General features: G+C 52.5%; 1 protein-coding gene across 6 annotated transcripts in view; it reads left to right on the plus strand.

Annotated features, from left to right (window-relative positions):
* The first annotated feature begins 1983 nt into the window (after positions 1-1983).
* LOC105568772 (tyrosine-protein phosphatase 99A) overlaps positions 1984-12010 on the plus strand; it is a 288137-nt gene continuing 278110 nt past the window's right edge. For 2 of the 6 annotated variants that reach the window (XR_001009451.1, XM_012024687.1), the window contains exon 1: positions 3504-5959. Coding sequence is in view for 5 of the 6 variants with exons in the window: in XM_012024687.1 (XP_011880077.1) it covers positions 5866-5959 (94 nt within the window). In the remaining variant the exon portion in view is untranslated. Of the gene's footprint in view, positions 2269-3501; positions 5960-12010 lie in introns of those variants that run through there. The other 4 variants (XM_012024688.1, XM_012024689.1, XM_012024691.1 and 1 more) reach the window with 4 other exon arrangements.

Genomic DNA, 12010 nt, shown 5'->3' on the forward strand with positions numbered 1-12010 from the left:
TGAAAAAGAGAAATCCAGAGCGTGTCGTGGAGTCACTAATGGAACGTTGACCGACGAAAAAGCTGGTCTAGCTAGGCGATCGGGAATCACGCGCGAGACGTAGGGGATGTCGAGCGAGATACGGGCAGATTTAAAGGTCTGTTTTCATTGCTATTCCGAATCGCGTGCGGGCTTCCGCACGGCTTCCGCGCCGAGTTTCCGCTGTCCTGTATGGGAGCAGGCATCGGTTTGATTGGTAAATCTACGGCTGCCCAATGATGCGTTTATTTGTCGAAGAATTAGGACAGCGTCCGCGCGAGACAGAGCGACGGGGATGGGGACGCGCAGGTGGGATGTCACTAGGTGGGTGAATGAAACGGGACGGGGCCGAAGGGAGAGGTCGGGAAGGGTCGGTGCGGTCCGACCGTCTCTCTCTCTCTTTCGAGGGCCGCGTCGTACGGCACTCCGCCGCAATCAGTAAACCTGTAAAACATTGGATTAGGTGGCCCTGGCGTGACCCCGCTCCGACTCCCGTGGACGAGCCGGAGTTCCAATTTCCGAGGTACGGCTCGCGCAACGGAGCGCGGCTATGCGCGCTCTTCTCGTTCTCCATCTCGGCGTCGCGATACGTTATCCAATAGCGCTCGAATTATTCTCGTTTTATTCGCCGTGCCAGCAGCATGCGCGACCACGGCGCACATCCTGCGCTTCCCGTATCGTAACCGGTTAGCCAGGCCCGCTGCTACGTTCCGCGAGAGAACGATTTATTTCCCTACGTTTCTTCCTCCCTTCGCTTCGCCCTTTCCCCCCTCTCTCACCCTCTTTCTCTCGCTTTTTGTCTCTCCAGTTAACAAATTCTTCGCCTTTGTCGCGCGATAAATTTGATTTATTATTATCGTTATTGCGCTTGTTATTCCGCTCGGATGTAAAGTCTTGCCCGCGTAATTCCCGACCTCGCGGGATACATGGCCCGCGCGCAGAGCGCGGCTTCAAGAGTCGACGCGTCATTATCAATTTATCACTGTCGCCCCCGTTTATTCTCATCGGTAGATAATCAGCCGCGGAATACCGGCGACCACACCGGTGTCGTCGTTGAAACGACTTGGCGCCGGCTAAATCGAACAGCCCCGGCTTTCTCCGCCCGGTTTCAAATATCCGGAAAGCAACGTCGTTTAGAGCCGCCTTTTCAACCTGGGGATGTTTGCGCGCTTGTTACCGGCGATAGCGGGTCTCCGCTACTTGCCGAATCCCCCCCTCCGGTCGCTGAACGGGTTTAGTAGCCACTCGACGATGTTTTCATCCGAAATTGTCATGTGGCACATACAGGTCCTTCTCTGCGAAGAACAAAAAAAGAGGCGGGGAGGGATGAGCGGCTAAAGAGGGACGGGGGGAGAAAACACCGCGCGCGCAAAAGGGATGGTCGCGCGCACCCCGGTCGGGTTTCGGAGAAAGACGGAGAGCGTGTCGATGCGTCGGTAGTGGTGGCTTGGCGGAGGGTAGCGACGGAGGAGGGGGAGCTAGCCCCTGGTGCGCTCGCGCACCCGATCCTACACTCCCGCTCCCCCTCCCTCCCCCTTCCCTGCCCACCGCTCCCTCCCAACCCCCGTGTGTGCGCGCGCGCGAGATCTGTCGCTGGAGGACCGTGGTTGGTATGGCGTCTACGCCGGCGTTGGGTATCCCTGCCGTCCGTGCACGTATACGAGCGCGCGAATGGATGGGTGGCACGCACACACGCCCCGGCGCCCGCGTACGAATCCACGCACACAGCCGCGTACCCCCGCACGTGTACACTCGGCTCGGTCGGTGTGCGAAGGAGTGGGGAGCCGGGATGTCGGAGGGTTGCTGAAGTTTCTCTAACGCTCGATGGCGTACCAGTGCGGATCGTGATTCTGCGGGACGCGCAGCGTCGCGGCGTCCTCCGTGTCCTCTACCGAACTTCGCGCGTCCGTCCGTCCGTCAGCGGCGCGAACGGCCGGCTTTTAGGGTCCAGTGCGACGAGAACTGTCGGAGGGGGGGGTATTGGAGTATCCGCAGGGGGCACACGTGGGGGAGCGTTAAATTGAGGAAAAGATGATACATGACGCCATGATAAGATGCCTCTTATCACTGTGACGGTCACGGGACGCCGAGCGTCCTTCTCGGGCGCGGAGAGTTACGTCGATTGCCGTCCGGAAGGAATACGATAGCTCGTCCCGAGGATCAACGCTTACATTTCTCATTTCCCAATGCTTTTATCGTTTCTTCTCCCACTTGAATGTCCCGATGGTCGGACAATGGCCGAGAGTAAACGTACGATCGAAGATGAAGGGAATTTATGCTGAGAGTACGTTCATTGATGGCCGAGTCGAACCGGGTCGGCCCCTCTTGATCTTGATCGATGTAGGTCGAGAGCGAGTACTTAAATAATCCTGTTGCCTAATCGACGTTTGTATTTCAATAGTCTCCCGTGCGTTCCCACTCCTCCCGGTTTCATTAAGGAGTTGCCGTAATTGCCTAGATCCCATTAGAGCAAAAGAGCGGAGTGTCACTTAAAAGTTAGTCGAATTACCGTTCTTGCTGCGTATTGTGCATCGTCGCGCTCGTTGCATCGTAGCCGCGTAAGAACCGGAGTCTGTCAGGCCCTCTTTCTTTCTCTCTCTCTCTCTCTCTCTATATATATATCGACCTCGTCGGTTATGACTTAAGGCGCACATCGCGAGCTTCGCCGACGGTACATTCCTTTCCTCTCGACGGCGCGAAAAACCCGCGCGGCCGATTAATTTATTTTACCAGCTCGGAAACGTATCCCGGAGACTGGGAAAAAATTCAGCGGGCGTAATTGATTTTTTCGCCGCCTTCCCACGGGGATCGTAAATTAATAATCGTTTTCCCTGCAAGCCGTTTATTAATCAGTCGGCGATACTTGCCACCGGTATGAAATGATAGCCGGCCTGCTTATGCGGCGGCCGTTCATCGCGGTCGGACGCAACGCGATATTTCCGCGTGCCCGCGCGTATTACATATGCCCGTCGGAGTGGATGCAAAAATAAATGCGCGAAATGTGCGTGCGCGCGCGCGCGAGTTCTGGATCGTGTCGAATGTTGCAAAATCGCGCGGCCGGCGTGAGTGGCAGTTTCGGTGGACCGCGGCCGGGCAGAATTCAATTATTACGTTCTGAAAGCGTAAAGAATCCGCGGGAAGCGTTTCATATATACTTCCGAGCTTTTTTCCCCCAAGTTCCAGCTCGCCTTTTTCCAATTCATTAACATACATACGCGATATAACCGCGGTCGAATAAAAAGCGAATTGTATCGCGCAGCTTCTTTCCGTACCGAAGAGCTAAGAGCAGCCCGTAAGAAAAATCCCCCCCGGCCGGTCTATTAGAATCCACCGAGTTCCGGTCTAACGAGCTCGAGCGGCGAAGGAATCTGTAACATTCTCTCGTTCCCGACGTCAACGGCGCGCATTCGTTCTCGATTCATCGCGGAAATTGTTGCTCTCGCCGGGGCGCATTAGCGATTCCGCAGCGGCAGCAGGTTCTTCCCGGCGATCGACGCCCGTCCGGATCGTGTCCGGCTTCGGCTCGGCTCGGCTCGGTCCAGCGCGACGCGCTCGTGTTTTATCTGGATCTCTCCGGCCGCGGCGATCGGCGAGATCGTAAAACGGCCCGGCCGACGGACTCGTTGTCAGTGGTATTTCCAATTGGCCGGTTGCGATCTCTAGAAGGAAACCGGTTCGACGACCAGCCGTGGATGTGTGTACTCCGGTCTCCCGCCTTGCGCGCTCATCTCTCTCCCTCCTTCCTCCGCGTCCTCTTCCTACTCCGTGGCGTCCTGCACTCGCTCTCGTCTTATCCCGTATAGTCAAACTCGCGAGGCCACTTTCCGTGTCGACTAGTCTCGGGCTTTACTTTTCCAGTGATACACGCGACGCGCCAGTAATCCGTCGTGACTTGGCACGTGCGGTCAAAATACCGCGGTATCGAGGTATCGAGGCTCGGCCGCGATCGAACTTTGGATGTTAACGCGCTGCGAGCCGGTGGCACCGTTCGCGTTTCTGAGGAACGCAAAAAGGGCAACAAAGGGCGATTTACTCGCGACCGGTCGGTGCGCCTCGCTCCGGCGCGATCACGATGGACATACCCGAGCGCGCGGACGATCGATGCGTAAGTGCTTCGCCGAATCTATAGATCCGAGGAACGTAGAGAGAGGCTCCGGCGTGACTCGGGCGAAAGTTTCTTTTTTTTTTCTTCTTAAATGGTTGGACAGCGCGAGGGATCGCTCGGAGGCGCGGGAATATCTCGATTCGGCAGTCATGTAGAAGAAGGTCGACGTCGGATCGAGGGCTTTCGCATTGATTTCCGGGAGGGGTCAACGGCGACTTGGAATCGCCGGTTTTTTAGCCTCGAGCAAAGCGAGAAATGAGAGCTTGACGGGGTTGGCAGACATCCGCGAGAGACTCTCAGTGAGTTCTGCGAGCCGAGCGAGGACGAGGGACGAGATGTCGTGAACGTTTCGCGAGGGAGACGCCGGGCCGCCTCTGGCGCGCGAGAATTTTGGGAATTTTTGCGAACGCCGGAAGAAAAGTTCCTTGTGTTTGGTTTCCGCAAGTTGGACCGGGACCTCCGGGGTCAGCCTGGCCGGAAAATTGGCAGTGTTAGTTGGCGGGGATTTTGCGGAGTGCATCGTGGAAGACTGCGCAAGATTCTACCTATGAGTGATGCTTCCGGACGTAGCTCTGGCGAAAGTTCGGCCGTTAGTTCCGCCCCGTTGAACGATACCGAGGAATCTTGTTCGCCGAGGGCCGATTCCGCCGCGCGATTACGCGAGGCGGAACGACGTGGTTGAGGGAGCCCGGGGAGAGAGCGGCCAGCCGCGCCAAAACGCCGCGGCCGCGTCTCTCGCGATTCATTTATAATAATCGGAGCGATCGTGCGTCGCACGAACGGTCGCGGCAGCGTATCGTCAATGGCGCACGTCCAATCTCCGATCGCTACATTAGGTTACGGATACCGCGCGATATCGCGGATATTGCCCGTTCGCGTCCCGGCGATCTGGTTCAGCTCGCGAATCGATGGGAAGAAACGGGCGCTCTTGCTTCCGTGAGATCGAGCCGCGGGCTCAAGGCCGGGTAAGCGCCGCACAATCGGATACACGGGTGGAAGAAAGGGATCTATAAAAATCCACGAACGCTCTCGGAACAGACGGTTGAAACTAATTTAATAAAATGAGTTTGGAGTACGATCGTGCGCCAAGGCGTATCCGCGCGCCCACGTAACACGACGCGCACACGGACCACCCCAGTGAATGTGAAAAGTGTCGGTTCGGTTATATCGCGCTTGTTCGTAACTCCTCCCTCGTCGGGTTTCGTTTATACATATATATCGCGCGCTCGCGCGCGCCCGCTCATTCTCATTCTCGAAAGCAGTGCGCGAATACGTGTACAACGAGTGGTGGATCGCGTGCCCCGCGATCTCGTGCCCCGACGCTTGTCGTTACACGTCCGATCGTAAGTGTAACGAAACTTGCTGTATACGCGGTATCGCGCCCTGTCACGGTACAGTAAAATTCGTGCCGCTCTGGACCGGCGGCCCGCTGTTCTCACGGACGAGGATCTGATCCTCGAACAACGGACAGAAAGAGAGAGAGAGCGAGCGAGGGAGAGAGGAAAGGAAAGAGAGCCGACGACGGAGGCCGAGGGAGATATGTGCGGCGTGGGATACTCGTTTTGGATCGGACTCGACTATCGGAAGTCCGTACGAATCCGTCGGTACGGCTACATTCGCACTTAGGCACCTGAAACGATCCGTGGGGCGGAAGGGAGGGAAAGTGCGTGAGCGGTTCTAATCAACGTCAATTGAGTTAGATTGGGGTCGAAGTGGTTCCGAAAGGGACGCCGATAAAAGCCATGGGCATCATGGACGCGTGGAAGGGCGGCCGGATAATCTATGCTTATCTCATATGGGTCGTCTTCAAGGCCGCCGTGGCGGGGGGACTTTATGGTGAGTAGCACACGTCCGGCTGGTCTGGTTGCAGGTTTTCGGCGGCCGCGCCATTGTCGTCGGAGGAGGTTCCCTCGATCACCTGGTAGAATCTTACGTCGCTCGTACGGCTCTTTTATTAAACTTATATAATAGCGAGGATGTAAAAATACGGCCGTAAAAATAAGTATCGATACGAAGAAGGAAAATAACTTATTTTTAGTGCGGGGAAAATAGCGGCTTCGCGCAAGAACTTGCCGAGAGACTGTAGAGACTTCCGGTAAACACGGTGTGTCTCTGCTATTCAACGCGCGCGCAAGAGACGTGACATCAAAATTACTTGAACCTTTCGATCGCCGCTCGTAAATATAGTCTCGCGGAGAAATGCTGCCATTGACTCCCGGTCGCTGCACAGGCTATAAATGTTATATCGATCGTTTTCGACGCCTGCCGAAGGGGGTTGTGCATCAACAGCGTGCATATTTGAAATTGTGTATGCGGGTAATAATACGTGTAAAGTTGCAAACAAATGGAAATGGAAAAAAATTGGACCGGCCCGGCCGACAAAGCAGCGTTAGTAGAAAATCGAAAGCCTCGTTACAAAAGTTCGATTGTGCAAGGCTTTCCGGGGGGTTGACCGATGCAAACTCATAGCGGGGAAATTGTGAAAACGTTAATTAACGTTCGCGATGGACTTTCCACGCTAACGCAAATACGCGGAAATATATGGTCTGAATTCTTAACGTACGTGTGGTTTTAATGATAATGAAAATTCGCGAATATCCCGTTGGCAAAAAAATAAAAGAATTATACGGCGCATTTGTTCTCCCCGGCGAATCATCTCGACTTTTTGGATTAATTCGAGCTGTTGGAATAACGAACTGTGACACCGAGTATCCCGTTATTCTATCAATCTGCCAGGGATAATATTCATAAACTTTATGTCATTAATGTATTTACATATTGTCATATTTAACCATTAATCTGTCCCATCAATCTGCCATGGATATCATTTATATAAGCTTTGTATCGTGCATACCGCTATAGATTGGAACCCGTTAATTCGTTTCGATTCTTTTTTGCGATAAAGTTGCACGTATCTCGGCGCGTATGCAGCTTCTTTTTTACAAGTCGCATAAACTTGTCACTTTTTGAGGAGAGCGCGAGCGCGATAAGCGCGATAAGACCGTATTATCTCTGAATTAATTACGTACTACCGAAGCGGAGGAGATAATAGACACACATATTTAGTTTTCATTAACACGTTCGGCGTAAGCGCGAAAGTACCTCTCGGCACGTATCGTTTTGAAGAGATATCCGGGAATTAATATCGATCCCGGGGGGAGGGGGAGCACGCGGCGGCGCGGGAAGGAGGGCCCTCGATGTTTTGCTTGTCGTTAATGAGAAATACGGTCTGGAGAACGCGTCTCGGAGGAGAGTCGACGGTGAGTCCTCGCGGCGGGGCTGATAGTCGTTTAAACCCCGCAATCGGTGCAAAGGTCGTCCGGAGAATTTTACAATGTCCTATTTCGCGTCCTCCCAGGTCTCGCCCAGGTAGCGGAACGCATAAAGGGGGAGCTAGAGTAAAAGTGGATGTTACTCGGTGGAAGAGGACGCCGCGCGTTCCGTGCTGCGTTCTCAAGCCCGGCAGCCGAGAGAGCTCGGGTTCACATTTTTCAATTTGTATCTCCTTGCCGATGTTACGGCGGAGCTAGCCACCGAGGCGCTATTCTTACGACGCGGGGAAAATGGCACGAAATATCGTGTATCGTGACGCTGGGTAACGCGGCGCCGCGAGCGATATTAACTTAGCGTCGCGCGTGATTGCCGACGTTACTTTGATTGATCGGGGCATGTAAAACGTCGGCGGGTTCGACAGGGTAGAAAGTGTGCGACCGGCGATACGGATTGATGATGATTTTCGCCCGGGTATCTCGTAATGACGCTTATACCGGGGCGACGCGCGCGTCCACCGATGCGGCGCACATTTTTCATCCGCGCGCGTGCACCGCCGTATGCGAATATTAAATGCTACGTTATCGTCGTGTAGATTAATTATGAATCAGCGCGTAACCCAGATACCGCGGGACCATTAATTAATGCGTGTCAAACCGTCGGGACGAACGCGCGGAAACCGCGCCCGGCTACGCTATGCTAGCCTACCATCGTCGGGACCTAACATCCTTCCGGCTTCGTATAAATCCACCGTCGCCGTCGCCGTCGCTCGTCGCGCGTTAACGTTTCCACGGAATACCGTCGGCTTTAATGAACACTTACCGGGCGGAATATCGCGCCCTTTCCCCTTCCTCACCCCCGAATGTAACGCGCGATTCGGCGGGCGGCAGCGGGAACGGGATAAATGAAGCGTGCGCGTGGAAGAAAGGTCGTGGCACGGAAGAGATAGTGGTTACCGCGCCCCTGCGAATTAGACCTAAGGTATGTGGCGTAGCCACGTATATAAGTAGATACGTACGCCAGGCGTGTACCGGTGCCGCAGCCTCACGTAGTCGCGCGAACGCGTTACACGCCCCCTACATACGCGCGCCCTATCCGTACGCCCGACTTTCCGTGTAAATGGGAATTGCAATTAACGGCTACATTTGCTACGGTCCGGCATTACTGCCTTGTCGGATGGCCGTCCATATTTCTATATACCTCCCTCTTCCCCTTTTTATCTTCTTCCCCCCTCTCTCTCTCTTTCTCGCTTGCTTGCTCGCTCGCTCGCTCGCTCGCTCCATCTCCGTCTCCCCGTCCCATTGTGTATTGGCCAATTACGTATTCTCGAACCACGCAAGAATTTACTGTCGCGTAACCGCAGTACCGCTGGCTGGTTAAGAGCACGACGGGCACGGAAACCGAAGTCGATCACGATCCGGGGATGAGGGTGCGCTTCCCCATCGGCCATGGAAATCAGCGGTATCGATTTTCCGTCCGAAAGATCCTTGTCCGAGAATTCGGTCGTTCTAAATGTTTCAAAGCGGTTAATGGAATTCGTCAGCGACAGAAATTAGACGAGCGGAATATGTAGCTGCCGCGTGGCGCGGATTCGGCCGCGGAATAAATTTATTTTGTCATGAATTGGGCTTTTGGGTCGTCGGGACAAACTGGATGACGGCAGTGCCGGTGTATGAAAATCCGAAACTAATTTCGCAATTAGCCGCAATCCCGCGCGGTGAAATAAATGTTGTATTTCGGTAACGAGAGTTTGCAAACCGCGGGCACACACATAGAGAGGGAGGGAGGGAGAGGGCGAATGACGAAAAAGATAAATATCGTCGCGTTAAATTTTCGACCGGCGTCGTTAGATGTGTAATTCGGGCGCGTTTATATTGATTGCGTGTATCGTCTCTGTAATTTTCGCGACTATACCGCGTCTAGAGCGCGGACGTGGCGTGCGTTAGAATAATTTGTCCCGCTGTCGTTGTTCTCACTTGGCCGTCGGTGTTCCGTAGGCGTTGCGCCCGACAACTTCATTGAAAATGCAAAAGACGTTTCGTATACTCAGCAGTTAGCGCCCCGGCGCGTAAATAAGCCGGCCGAGTTCGCACTTTACTTTAAGGCGTCTAATCCGCGACGTCAAACGCACGTCGATGTGTATCCACCTCGGACTACCGGAGCGAAATTATTTTCACCCTCGACGTTATCAAATGTTATTATCGCGGCACGTTGCTCGATACCTGTCGCGACTATAATCTGTTTTGAGAATGTAGAGCGCTCGATTTTCACGACGCTCCGCCGCTGCAGAAACTAACTATTCGCAGTATCGCGGAATCGCTGTCTGTATCGGGATCGAAGCGACGATAAGTGAAAAATACGATTAAGTTCGCAAAGTTCTTTAATTAGGAATAAAAAGAAACCGGTTAGGAATAAGAAACCTGATGCAAACGCTGCATATAGAACATGTCGTTTATCTCGAAACTCTTTTTGCACGAAATTCCACTTTTACCCCGAGCTGCGGAATAATGAAAACATTTCCCGTTACGATGGACAAGTTATGACTTAATTAAGCTGCGTGCGAATATAATTTTTCAACGTTCCGCGTAACGTAAGATCGATACTCCACCGAGTGTGACACAGCCGACTGCGACGAGTACGATTATCACGGAGCGCAATTAATCCGCGGCTGCACGAAGGTGTCGTACACCCTGGGTCAGGATCGTGACGACTACCTGACACGTTATCGCGATCGCTAGGAAAATCGATGCGAAAGTTTTGAGATTCTTGAACTCGCGCGGAAGGAGAGCTTCTCGGAACGCGAGTATATCGATCGTCGTCGCCCTGGCCTGGCAGTTTTGGTCGAAGCGAAGTAGAGACGAGAGAGGGTTGCGGTAGGTTGGGTCTTTGACCTGGATACCAATGCGTCTTTCGGAGTTAGGCCGGCCATCGGCATCGTCGAAATTGAATTTCTCGAGGACGATTAGGCGCCTCCCATCCTTCTGGCGCACATAGAGAAATAGGCAGGACGCGCGCAATGCCATGACTCCGCGACGGGAAGACTCGGCAACTCCGGCCGAGAATGTCCCGCAAAACCGACAACGAGATATTCGTGTGCGAGCTGAAGGGACGAAGAAGCGATAATCGGATAATACGATGGCGGGAGCGGAAAATCAAATGCGCGAGACGGATCGACTCGGATGGCTGTGAACAATCGCGAGTTGGTCTCAAAGAAGCTACGCAAGACAATGCGCCGTGACGTAATAACTCGCGATCGAAACGGCTGAACCTTGAATGGATGAACGTCGATTCTTTTATTCATAGGTCGCGTTACGCGTCTACGTTTCGTCAAGCGATGTAATCTGCCCCACGATTTTATTCATGTTGTTCATTAGTTTATTATCAGCGCATTTGTCGTAACGACCCGTCAATCGATACGGCTTTATTCTTCCGTTATTTCTTTTGCCCCATCGTCAATTCTTCTGCTTTTCTAGAGAATTAGTTTTACCTTGAGATTACTTTCTTCTGCCCAGGTCAAATTGCTCGAGCTCCGAGTTATTCGGAGTAAAATACGCCAGATTAAAAGTTCTTCTCATCGTATTTTCCATATATATATTTTGTATTATTTCTGCATTTAATATCATAATATTACTGTGCTATCAAATATTTCTCAGGAATTTGATTACCGTAAGCTACTGCGTTACTTTCCGAGTTCTACACGCGGTGACCGCATATTTTGAAACATATAATCGAATTACGCTCGAGGCAGCTGCGAAATCCTTGAATTTCTATTGGCATTTGGATGTGTTATATCGTAAATGTATCCGCCGAGTGCCTCGCGCACACAAATTCATGGGGATTCTACGTAAATACGCGAACCTATCCGTTATCCCAGAACGGCGACAAATACCGTCTGTTCTGCGTCGCGGTACGTTACCCGTGCAAACGATTCGAGCAATGGAATGCCACGGCACACTCGATAGTTTCGATAGTTTTTCTAATTCCGGGTCAATCAACGTTGAAGAAATTAGAACGCGTTAGGAATACTTGCTTTCCGCGCGTTAAAACGAAAAGTACGAGCGCGAATAACTTTTTCGAGCCAATTGCTACAATTTAATCATTTTTTTTCCCCGGAGGTACAATTGTTAACGAAATGATACTTTAACAAGAGTTGTGTTAATTTAACGCGGTGCGTCGCGAAATTCTTTTGTAAAACCCAAAATGATGGTTCTGAAACAAAAAAAAATGCCCTCAACGTATATTGCAATTCGTCTATGTAATTGACAAATTTGCGCTGCGCATATTTCTGTCTCGGTAGCCTTCGTCATCGCGAATATTTGGGTGATAAAATAATTAAAATCTGGCTGTGTGTACGTGTGTACGCGCCTCTTATAAAGGGCCGTCGCAACTGTAGCTACGGGTGGTCATAATGTCGTTATCTCGACTGTAATTTGCGAAATTCTAAAGGTAATTTCTTTGGAGTAACGTGCCGCACGATTTATTGTACGTACAAGTCGTTGCCTCGGTCGGGGCGTATTTTATGTTCGGGATTATCGTTTAATTAGGATCAGTGCGTCTTTATGACTCATTCGCGCAACCCATTGCTCCCCCGGCCTCGGGGCTGCGATGCAAATTGGG

Source organism: Vollenhovia emeryi, unplaced genomic scaffold (genome assembly GCF_000949405.1).
Source record: "Vollenhovia emeryi isolate VEMERY1.0 unplaced genomic scaffold, V.emery_V1.0 DF939127.1, whole genome shotgun sequence".
Taxonomy (NCBI): Eukaryota; Metazoa; Arthropoda; class Insecta; order Hymenoptera; family Formicidae; genus Vollenhovia; species Vollenhovia emeryi.